A 12149-nucleotide genomic window follows, 5' to 3' on the forward strand; every position below is an offset into this window, starting at 1 on the left:
GCAAAAAGCACTTCATGTCTATTCTATCCCTCATCCTTCAATTTAAAGACTTCCATCATGAAAATACAAAACATTCACAGAACAACCTCAGAGGTCAAGCTTCTTGCCATTAACTCTACTCTAGATGAACAGGGAAACACGTTTGCTAATGCAGATTTCCCTCCAACCCCAGAGACTTCCTCTGCTTTAAATTTCCTTTGATTTCTCTTTGTTTAACTACCGGTGTACACCATGATGAAGGCGACACTAAACAAAACATCCATTAGAAGTACAGGACTTGCATACACAGCTACTGTATTTCTACATGGAAGCTCTCCTTGAAAAAGTTCAGCAGCCAATCCCAAGTTTACAGAGAACATCCAGACTCTGAAAACTTCCCATGCAGGTAGTTTTTTCATGTCTAGAACAGCCTTAATCTTTTAGTCAAATATAAAGGAGACTATTTTCATTTAAACCTTCTCACATCTTACTACTTCAAGTTTTTACACTTTAAATGTGTGAGGTTGAGAGTTGAGGGGGCAGGATAGGCGATGCTGTTGTGAAGGTTTTGAGTTTTCTTTTAGGTTGTTTTTTTCCTTTTCTTAAAAGTAAAACAGTGGTCAACTTTGTTTAACGCTAAAGGTTTAAAAGCCTAACTCAACTTGGGTCTCCATACTCTTCCAGGAATATCTTCTCAGTGAATATTATTGAAAACCAAACCATAACAGTCTGGTTTCCCCTTCAAGTCAGGGCAGAGACATCCCATTACTCTGCATAAACCATGGATCATTAACCTCTCGGGTTTTAAACTGACCAGTTCGTAAACCAACACAAACATCATTGTAACTCTTCAACCCATTTAACACACTTTCAAGTCACAGGAATAAACTACAGTGAAAATACTTACCTGTCCGTGCCATGCATAGTGCAAAATGATGGCTGAGTTGGGATGGTTGCCAAGGAAAATCGGCATGAGCGTGGAGATGAGTTCATGGCGCAGGGTATGCCAGGACGTGTTGATCTGCAGTAAGGCCAATACCAGCATATCTGGGCAATGCTTGATAGGAAAACTGAAGAGCTGCTTCACCTGTTCATACTGCCCCACTTCTGCCAAGCGTAACAGAGACTCAATCAAATCCAGGCTCTTCCTAACAAAAGAGAAGAAAAAACAAATAGACAACCCTCACAAAGATACCAAGCAGCAAGTTTATAGGATCCTGGATTCAAGTATTTTATGGCAGCAACTCTAAGGACATATACAGCAACACCCACTGCAAAAAACCTGACACTTATAATGTACAATTATATACATTATATATGCTCTTACATGTACAATTAAGCTCTTGTAATGTACAATTAAGACTGCAAGAAACCATAAAAAACCCCCAAGATTTTGAGAGCTCCTAATTATGTTAGGGAGGAGAGGGAACTGAAAGCTGACATTGAAGAAGTTCAGCTTGAGGTGGGTCACTTGGATAATTTAACTTGAAATATACTTCCAGAAATGGAATACACTTTTTAAAACACCTGAGTCCCCACTTGTGAAAGTTAATGAAGATACTCTACTTGTTTTGCCTGCTTTACAGACAAGTGATCATTGCCAATTTACTTGTGTTCTTCATTCTCCAATTCTCTATTCTGTGCCATATAACTGAAAAAGAAGCAAGTATCTGTACTGAAATAAGCTACACAGCTATACCAAAAAAGGGGTGTAAAGGTCAGCTCAGAAAGTCACACCAGTCACCTTTGTGCAATAACTCACCAACAGCCACATACATTTAAAAATTAAACTTTAGGACTATCTTCATACATGTAGAGCAAATTTCTAATATCATCCTGGGAAAGACAGATTTAAGTTTTAAATCACTTCCTCTATCCCCTCCTTTCAGCTTGCACGATATGCCAAAACACACCAGCACAAACTCTCCAAACAAGCTGAAGACTCCAACAAAAGCAAGGTTTTACAGAAGCACGCGGAAGTTCTGATACTGTGAATAGTTTCACCAATGAAACATGCCACAAATACTAATGGCCGATCTACTGGTATGTACATAGCTACAATAGATCTGGCTGCATGAAGCTAAAAGCCATCTTTGAGCAGACAAGTAATCCAGGTATGAAAAGCAGCTGAGAGCAGGTTTATTACCATGTAGCAATTTCTCGATTGTCATCCTCTGGTGGTGCTTTCAGGATGTCTGTGGCAACAGTATGGCAAGGGTAGTCAGCAAAACAGAAGATGTCAGGGTTTATGAGGGAATGTTGGATGAAGGAGAGCTGGAATAAAAAATAGATGTCAGAAGTAGCTTAGATATTAGTTTCAGGTTCCTTCCAATTTATCAAGTGCCACATTTTCAGAATGATACAAATCAACTTAGCAGCTGAGATGACCCAAGCTCCACTGTGTGTTTTGTGCAAGACTGAACCTCATACTTCTGGAATTTGAGAATGATGGGTATAGACTGAGGGTACTTGTTTGCATGAAGCTGTGGCCTTTTTGTGTAACCAGATAAGCACCCCAGAGCACTGCCATGCAACAGCAGTTCTACGCTCAGCTGCACTACACACCAGAACTCTGCTGGAGCCAAAGGTAGGGCCACAATGCACAGCAAATGACCATGTCCCACACAGTGCAGTCAATCACACTACTTCTGTAACACACATGAGGCTTGTGCCTTACAGGCCAGCGTCTCAAATGAGGATTATCTTAACATTCACACTACTAATCTCCATTTATCATTCAAGAAATTCAGGAACCTTGCAAATATTCTACAGATAGAGCAAAAATGTTGGTAAACATACCTGGCCCTCTGCATGCTTCCAAGGCCTGTATATGGCATTAACTGGAAAAACCTCCATGCCCAAGCCCCTCTGGATACCAAAAACTACAATATGCAGGCCCTTGCTATCACGAATCTGAAATCCTGGGTGGTCCAATTCGTATGTTACTACTTTGAAGTCCAGGTTAGGGTTCTGCAACCAGACAAACAAGAGTTGTTAGCCTTGCACATTGCAATGTTCAGTACTGCCTTGAAAGAACCCCTCCTCATCAGTATTGTACCCATGTTAACATCCACTGAACTTTAAGTTGAAAGCAAGGGTTTTGTTTTAAAATGTGATGTATTTATACAGTTATGAGAATTAGATGCAAGTTAATGTTTTAAACTACCCTGTGAGACTGCACTTCCCCAGCACTACAGTAGCTGTCTCTCCTTCCAAACATTTAACTAATAATTCTTTAAAAACTCCCAAACATATAGCTCCTCTCTTAGCAGACTAATTTATTCCTTTCCTAAGCTTCCACACCTTCTGATAAAAGGCAGAAGGGTCTGATCTGCTGGCAAGCAGAACTTGCTTCTCCTTTTGCAAAACGTAAACTCCAAGATCTTGTAAAGCATCCACTGTATTTTCAGGAACAGTGTGAAACAATACTGATGAAGGGGCTTGGAGGGAACTGTGGCCATTACAGAACACAAACCACTCATTTCAGAGAGGGATGAGCACCAGGGACAAAGCTATTTTATGGCCCAACAAATCAATGTTTTTTGTTTAGAAAAACAAGAGTGATGACTTGTGCATACATTAGACAGAACATATAGAAAAAATCCTACGTAAGGCAAGCAAAGGAAATGGTATTCATGTTTAACTGAGTTCATTACAAAAACTGCTGCTTATAAAGTGGTGGAAAAACTTTATTTCTATAGTGTCAGCATACCTAAGAAGCAATAGAGAAGACTTTTGGAATGAGTAGCTACAAAAATACTTCCATTTTCATCACTAATGCCTATAGTAAGAAGTTTTCCAAAACAAGGTATCTGACACATAGAACTTTCCACTGTCAGAAATACACTGAAACACAAAAGCCCTCAGAGAACACATGCTGGAATATATGAGAGCAGTGCAGAATAAACCTCAAACTGCACTCAAGTCACTCATTTAAGTGGCTTCCATTTTCCAGAATTCGTCAGAATTTTCTTGTTCATGAGGGAAAAAAAAACAACCAGCATTTAAGTACAGTTACATTAGAGAGACTCAAAGCTATTTAGGCTGTTGAGGATCCTAAAAAGGTTTATAATCATACTGAGATATATCCTGCTTTATCCACATAAAAGACCAAGGTGCTCACAAGACTTACCAGCTCTTTAAGAACATCAATCAAGACCTCCACATTCCAGGTATGGGCTTGGCTTCCATCGCTCTTATCTTTGCCATCACTCCAAATCCCACTGCCAGGAGCCGAAATAGACTGCAAGTCAAATACACCAAGTCAAACACTAGTAAAAAACACAGCACAGTCTCAACACCCACTGGCTACAGAACTCCCTGCACCAGAGAGGTGAAAACAGAAGTTCAGAGTAGTATTTATATCAGTTTAACACTTTGAGAATCTTTCATTCATCAAAGTATTACAGGTATCTACTGCAGAACAATCAGAAGTACAAGCATTGAATAACATAAGCAGTTGTTAAATTCCTAGAGGCCAGCATTTCAACTCCTTTTTCTGCTGAAATGTAATCCCCTGCACAACAGGCCACTCACTTGTAATGGAATGCCGTCTGTCAGTCCTGAATGAGTTCGAGCCATCATCCCCAAAACCCTGGCAACCTGGGCAGCCGTGACTTCCCGAACTCCAAACTGCACGATTATGTTCCGACATTCTTCGACACTAAGGTGCAACAAAATCAAAGAAAAGCAGGTTGCACTGTAGCACATTGTAAGGCTTTCATCAAGTTAGTCAAATGATCCAACATAACAAAATTCTAAGACAATCAAGAAGAAAAATTCAGCAGAAAAATGTGTGCAATTATTTCCATGAAATACACTGGTGACACGTTTCCAGTTCAAAGCCAGGTATACTGAAGTGACAGGGATGTCACAGAGATGTTTCACAGACTATGCTCTATCAAAAAAGCACAGGGTAGGTTTAGCACTCTTCTTGGTTAAAAGCATTTCCACTATTGACCTGTGATACAGAGCTTCAAAGACTCAAGTTTTCTGCTACCTAAAAGCGAAACAAAGGCTTTGAGAATGCACATTCAAAATGCTGACGTGCACTGTTCAAAGGTAAGCTGTGAATGTTTCCCCTTCAGCCTGATACAAACCATGGCATCCCTGAGCAGAGGGCACCAGCAAAAACCTCCTGGGAGACAAGAGAGAAAACAAAGAGCAGATGCCTGAGTTTCAACTTCAGAACTGAAGGCTTTTTTTGCAAGTTTTTTTTCCATTTTGTGAACACTTCATAACTAGGCCAGGAAGATTTATATAGCAAGAATATATAAACTGTTTTATTAACATGCATGTGCTAACAAAGGAAATAATTCAGTACCTTCCAACACATGGTGGTTTTATTTCTTAGTTTAATAAAACCGCCTATATTAATACCTTTGCGATTTCATCACCTCCCCAAAGTAATGAATAGTTTTTCTCTTGAAATACAGAATCATTTAATTCTACCATACGCCTCTTACAAAAAAATAGGTTAGCTTCACTTTGAGGCCTAAGTTTTGCAAGAGCAAAGTTCTTCCAACACTCCAGTGAGATTTAGCTGGAGTTTATGTCTACTCAGACACTTTCATTTTCACGTACAAAAGGGTGATAGTCAAATTTTTATGAAACCTTCAAAAGCAATGTGAATCCTTTTATGTGGCATTTCTTACCATGATAAAATTCTTACACAGGCATGTAATACACATTAGAAGAAAGCAAAATACAACCAGAATTTAAATAAACAACCTCATAATACTTGATAAGATTCTACTTATTTATGTATTTAAAGTGCTTTTTATCTTTTACCTCAAGAAACAAGAAAGAAAACCACCACCATCACCCAAAATTACATGCTTGAAAATTGTATTTTCCTACAAACCTTGCACAAAAGCCATAGCCAACTTCTTGCATGAAATCTGCCAGAGAACTCTCCATCATGGTTTTGGCTATCCCTCCAGAATCAGGCAGGATCCTGTCCATTAGAATGTCCCGTTTTTCAGGGTATAGAAGTGGTGCAAGCACCACAGGGCAACGCTCCTGGGGAAAATCTAAAGACAAGAGTAACAGTGTCAAAACACCCAGAATACCAGTTGCATATGAAAGATTATTCAGAATTATTCCACTGTGCTGGAGTTGGCCTACTGCTGCAGAGATCAAGAGAGTACTGATGCAGCATCCCTCCATCCCATTTTCAGTTCTCTACAGGCACTAGGATATTCTTAGAGAAGAAGAACGTTGACTAAACAAGGCTCATGTAGGTTCACTGCAGCTCTGCAGCTGCCCAAAAGGCCAGCAGCTGTGCTGGTGTAAGTTTAGAACTAGACTGTCACAGCAGTCATCCAAAAAAAGCACAGAGCAGGAAACAATACAGCAGTCCAGCAAAACTTATTCCTCCAACTCAGGTAATATTAGGAAACAAAGGATCTGCAACTGAGTCTAAGAAACACAGCAAAACTAAGCCAGCCCCTTGAGCATAGAAAGAGTAAATACTCATTTTTTCCTTCCTGGGAGGCAAAGTTTTAAGAGAGATGAGTAATGAGAGGATCAGATCTGCAGATCAGAGTTCTGCTCACAGTGGATAGCAGCAAAGACATCTTGTGGGTGGGCCTTCCTGAGACAGCACCGTTGACATATAGCACCACCAGGGCCATTCACAGAAGAGTTCCCAATATCCCAGAGTGAAGTGTCAGGAATAACAGAAGCTAATGCACTAATCTTTATCACAATACATAAGAACTATGAAGTTACATTTAAAGAATTAGAACAAATATTTTGCTCTTGTATAAATGGTAGCTTCCTCTACCTAAAAGCCTGTGCAGAACCAAGGAGTGGGTTAAGTTCAATTATCATCTTCAGTCCAAATCCTCCTTAGTGAGATAAGTTTACAGCAAACGCTGGTTTTGGAAAGGAACGGACTACAATGGTAGCTTTCAGGAAATGAAACAGAGTTTAAGTCAGAAGCACCTCCCTCACTGTGCTACCGTTTCCTCATGGATCTGCATCTAATATAATAAAACAATGCTTAAAATTATCCTGTTTGAAATGGCAATGTATGTTCCTTACTCTGTAAGGGGGGTTTTCGACTACAGTGCACTAAGCTGCTTTAGTTAAATCCACAAATACCATGCCTTACAAGCAGACACATACTTGAATATCCTTTACTCAATATTCGTTTATCAAAACTTTTTGAGAACATGAGACCACATTACTGCTCATTGAAAGCAAAACTGTACATTAGGACCCAATACCAGAACAGTGGTATCTTTTCTGTCAGTTTACTATAAAAATCTACCAAGTTCTAAGTCAGCAAGCTCCCCACCACTTCAACACTCTGCACTGACAGCAAGTCACGAAAATCAATCTCGAAGTCTGCATTTGGTCAGGCTTCCTGAACAGCAACACTTACCTCTACGTAATGTTTTGAGGAAAGCGTCGATCTGCTCCTGTCCTACACCAAAGGCTCCCTTCTGCCCAAAGAGGAGATGGGAGAGGAGAAGGTGCAGGACCTCTATTGCAATATCTTGGAAGCCACCTTCTTGATTTCCACTGACGTCTGCGTCAATGTAAGAGCGCAAAAGATCCGGGAGTTTCTGTTTGATAAACTGGGCAGCTTTTGGAAACAGAAGAGGTTAAGAGTCAAAACCTGGGATTCTGCTTTAATATGAGATTCATTTAGCTAGGTACCATTCTGTTAATTTGAGTTGCCACAACCCACAACAGTTCAGATTTAAACAGAAACCTTGTACCTGAGAGCTCAAATATTAATGGACAACTATAAGTTAAGATATCACAATACCCTGATTTGATTCATTATCAAGCCAGTCAGATATGAATGGGTCCTTTAACTTCAGATTTATTGCCCCTCCCAATGGCACCACTAATTGCAAGGTCAGGTCAGGCAGGCACCCATCTAGAAAGCACACTACTGAAAAATGTGCCCCTGATGTAGTACTTTAGGAAACTTACCAAAACCTCGTAGATCTGAGCTGAAAGAGTTCAGTAAAGCCAGACCAAAAATCACCTACAAACAAAAACAAACATCATAGTAAGGGGACCTCATCCTTTCTAACTAGCTAAGTGAAAAAAAAAATTTTTTTGAAATAACCATTCACCTACCTCTTGAACTTTACTTAATTTGATGACTTTACTCAATTGGGCAAATAAATGAGGTGAAGGCTTTAGACTCTGAAACAAGTAAGAAGAATAACATGAAACAAACATGAATAACATGTTTGGAGATTAATCTCATTTGCAATGTGTCAGACTATCTAGAGTCTATTTGAAAGCTTGGAAAATTAGTAACTATTCTGCTCTGGGTTAACACAAAGCTTCTATGTCTAAACAACTTTCCAACTACTTTTGGATACATCTCCTCTAAAAGCTTCTCCCATATACCCTGCTATTAAACCACTATCATGGCCTTCATATTCAAAGAAAGAGAAGCAGCACTGATGATTTGTTTTTGTTCTGATGCCATAAACAAGTCATGAAGTACCAACATTAGATAAAGTATTAAAATTCAGTTTGCAGTCATTCTGAGTGATTTACAAACCTGCTTAGTTTAAAAAAAAAAAACCCCACAACAACCAGGCAAGCTAAGTTTTTGAAAATTTTACTACAAGGGAACACAAGGAAAAACCAGCTGGTTTCCTAGAGACCAACTCAGTGCAGTTTCTGACACTGGGATCCACTTCAAGCATACAAACCTTCTGATAGTGCAAGGGATTGTCAATGGCGTAGGACAGCGTCGAGATAAAGTTTGGTTTTGTAATCAGTGACGCACACTCCTGGATCAGAAATTGAGTCTGAAAAGAACAAGATGGCTCTCAGTTTTGGAACAGGACAGCAAAAATAAACTACTGTGCACTGTGTACAGAAAAACAAAAAGATAAAGTACTAATTTAAGTGCCCAAATTCTCTCTAACATCAATTAGCTTCTTTTCATTCAAGCTTTCTTCAGGTTTGCTTTGCTTTTAAGATTGACAAAGTGATGAAACATTCTCTATCGTATGTGCAATGTTTTGATTTCTGTAAACATCCTCACACATTGCACTAGACAACCCAGAGTACTTGATTCATGGTTAGGAGCTAAAAAGCCTGCAGAAAAACTGCTTAGGGGTGAAAACATTCAATACATAGTCAGCACCAGAAACGTCAGTTAACGGATTCAGACAAACTGAAGATACATAGAAATGCTTTCAAACTAGAGCAGTGCATGTGGTAAAAGGGGCATTTGTACTGATGCAACCTGTTTTTTTCCACATGAAGAGATTGTAAGCCAGATATCAACAATTATCTTCTGATGTGAGGACTGGCAAAAAGTTCCTGCAGTTGAAAGGCCATATAACCAGAAAATAAGTTTGTTTGAAGCTACTGCTTCTAACCTGCCTTTGTGCTTGACCTGGATGAAATCCCACCAAATGATTTTTAACAATCAAAACCAATAAACAGATGTGTTGGTGCAAACTGTACCTGATGAAAATCTTTGCCACTACTTTTACCATCGCCACTGAAATCCACGTGCGAGAATAGACAGCGTAGTAAATGCCTGTCTGCCTCGGGACCGTGCCTATTCACAATCTGCAAAGAAGCATCAAAAAAAACAGCTTGGTAGCAAACAGTCATTACAGAGCAAGATCTGGGTCTAGAACTATGGATACAGCAGTACTGCTAGTAGTTAAATCATCTACAGTTTCAACAAAACTGCTATAAATGTTCCCTTTAATCAGTAACCTAGAAACCACATCATTAATCCTACTTGCAAATAATAAGTATAAACAAAGAGAATCTAGACACAAGTCACTGACACAGAAGCCATACATTTCAGGGGTGGTATTCTTATAAAACTAAGTAAAAAGGGGTTTTTAAGTCACCCTCAGGATTCTGCCGCCAAAGCAGCCCAGAATCCACATGGTCCATGGCCTCATTTTCCATATTTTTTTTCCCACAGGTGCAGTGCCTAACTCTGCAAGAACACAGCCTTGGGATACACCTGTGCAATGGGTGATCTGTATTTGCTGACTTAAAACACCTATCACTCATTATTAAATCTTAAAATATTACAATCTTTGTTTACATCCCCTACCATTTACCTGAACTCCTGGCTAGACCAGCCCATCAGCTTTTTGTCTGAAATAGCTCCAGACTGTTTCAGAACTTGCTCCTTTCTTTACACCCCAACCAAGTGAACAGCATTACTCCTTTTCAATAGAATCCATACTGTCAGAAATCTGAAGCCAACCAACAGCATCTTGCCTCTTTGGCCAAACAGTAGCAGATAATAACAAATCCAACCTTCATTTACTGGCAACGTTTTTCTCACTGTTTCCCCTTCTCTAGCTGCAGGAGAGACACAAATTGTGCCAGCACAAACCCGCAGCTCTGCCTCTGGTCTGACTGCCTCCACCAATTCCACTGCTTCACCCGTCACCAATGTCCTTGTTTGCCAATAGTTTCTTTGTGCAAAGAGACAAACAGGGTTGCTTTAGGCTTCCTCTGCCCAAGCTCTGATGTTTCACTGTTTTCAGCTCAGTTTTTCTACTGTTATCTGACACTGTGCTTCCCTTTCCCTCAGAGCCTGCTGATTCCAGTGGCTGCCAAGTTTTGTTCTGCTGGAAAGAAACTTCCTAGTCAAATCTAGCTCTGCTTCTTGACCAGAGGCTGTAACATACATGCCTGTGGTATGTCAGTCCAGAGTAAACAGCCCAGCTGTGGTGACAGCTGGGCCTTTGAAGGCAGCCATACCCCAGGATCAGGAAGATGCCCAGATTGGAGCAAAACTCAGCAAACCTGAATTAGCAGCAAATTCTACTCCCTAGCTCAGGTTTCAGAAAACAGGCAGTCTGTTTAGGCAATCCCAATCAGATACAAAGATTTGGATGTGCTAACAAGACTGACATAAAGCTGGATCAATTTCCTAAGGAGCTGCCTGGTGCTGTGACCAAGGTGAATTCATCAAAGTAAACAGATGCCAAAGAAAACTGTTCATACTAAAGCCATCCACACAACCTGCCTGCATCAGAAGTAGATTGCTTCCTTGCACTGAGGTATCTTCCAAAGGACAATAATTTGAAAATTTAACATACAGGAAAGAAGGGAAGAGAAGGCTAAAAGTGCAGTATATTGTATTTCAACTCTAACTACATTCACAAAAAAGGTCTTCCAGGAAATGGGGAATGAGAATTGCCAGTTTTCCTGAACAAAGAGCTGAAAAAACCCCTTGTATTGGCAGCCTTGATACATTTACATGACAGTGTATCCAGTCATAAAATCAGATCAAAAATAGTTTTTTTTTTACTGCAGAGGTGACCAAGCACTGATAGGGGCTGCCCAGAAAGGCTGTGGAGTCTCCATCCATGTTGGTACCCAAAAGCTGCCCAGATATATTCCTGGGCAACCCGCTCTAAGGGACTGTTGGAGCAGGAGTTTGGACCAGATTACCTCTACAGGTCCCTTCCAACCTCAACCAGTCTGTGATTTAGGATAAAGCTTGAGTCACATGTATTTGGATTTATCACATAATGTGTTTGGGCAAATACAGGATCAGACAAATTTTTTTATAGATTCACAAAGTTTTGCTTTCCTAGATAACTCACCCACAAAGCCCTTTCTCCCTCTCCAACCAGGCTCTCCTGAGCACTTCAGGAGAAGGAGACCACAAAAACTCACTTCAGAGGAAGCCATGGTTTAGAATTTGTGTCTGACAAATGCATAAAATATTTTTTAGTTTTTTAAACATATATTCTATTTTTTAAAGCATTAGCTATATTAAATGACTACTGATAGTGCATTTAAACAGAAATTAGTTCCTTAAGCTTTGCCACTCTTACACTCGAGTGATGTATCTAAATATATGAGTCATTTTGGTCAGTAGAGACAAGAACAACTACCAGTATGAATTTCCACAACTCTATATGCTTAGATGGAAACTTTGTAAAACTGAATGAATCATGCCAAAAATTTACCCCAAGCAGTGTACCATAAGACAGTTACAGCACACATATTCTCTTCAACTAAAGAAATACTGTACCAGCTACCACAAAAGTAAAGCAAACCAGGAAATTAAAAAAACACAAAAACAAAACAAAAAAAACCTCCCCCAAAAACCCCAACAACAATAAAGGATTAAGATTTTAGGAACTTAGCCTTGAAATTCTAGATCTGCTTTATAACCATAAAAAATCCAG

At 39.7% G+C, this 12149-nt stretch overlaps 1 protein-coding gene across 10 annotated transcripts in view; it reads right to left on the bottom strand.

The window, feature by feature from the left end:
• Window positions 1–12149, bottom strand: part of CNOT1 (CCR4-NOT transcription complex subunit 1) — a 54764-nt gene that overhangs the window by 34931 nt on the left and 7684 nt on the right. For 9 of the 10 annotated variants that reach the window (XM_066327714.1, XM_066327723.1, XM_066327717.1 and 6 more), the window contains exons 3-13: window positions 9436–9543; window positions 8670–8768; window positions 8080–8148; window positions 7930–7984; window positions 7370–7573; window positions 5843–6011; window positions 4516–4642; window positions 4112–4222; window positions 2779–2949; window positions 2126–2253; window positions 887–1127 (exon numbers count right to left, since the gene is read on the bottom strand). In XM_066327714.1, the coding sequence (XP_066183811.1) occupies window positions 887–1127; window positions 2126–2253; window positions 2779–2949; window positions 4112–4222; window positions 4516–4642; window positions 5843–6011; window positions 7370–7573; window positions 7930–7984; window positions 8080–8148; window positions 8670–8768; window positions 9436–9543 (1482 nt within the window). The remainder of the gene's footprint in view (window positions 1–886; window positions 1128–2125; window positions 2254–2778; window positions 2950–4111; window positions 4223–4515; window positions 4643–5842; window positions 6012–7369; window positions 7574–7929; window positions 7985–8079; window positions 8149–8669; window positions 8769–9435; window positions 9544–12149) is intronic. The other variant, XM_066327722.1, reaches the window with a different exon arrangement.

Source organism: Sylvia atricapilla, chromosome 12, assembly GCF_009819655.1.
Source record: "Sylvia atricapilla isolate bSylAtr1 chromosome 12, bSylAtr1.pri, whole genome shotgun sequence".
NCBI lineage: Eukaryota > Metazoa > Chordata > Aves > Passeriformes > Sylviidae > Sylvia > Sylvia atricapilla.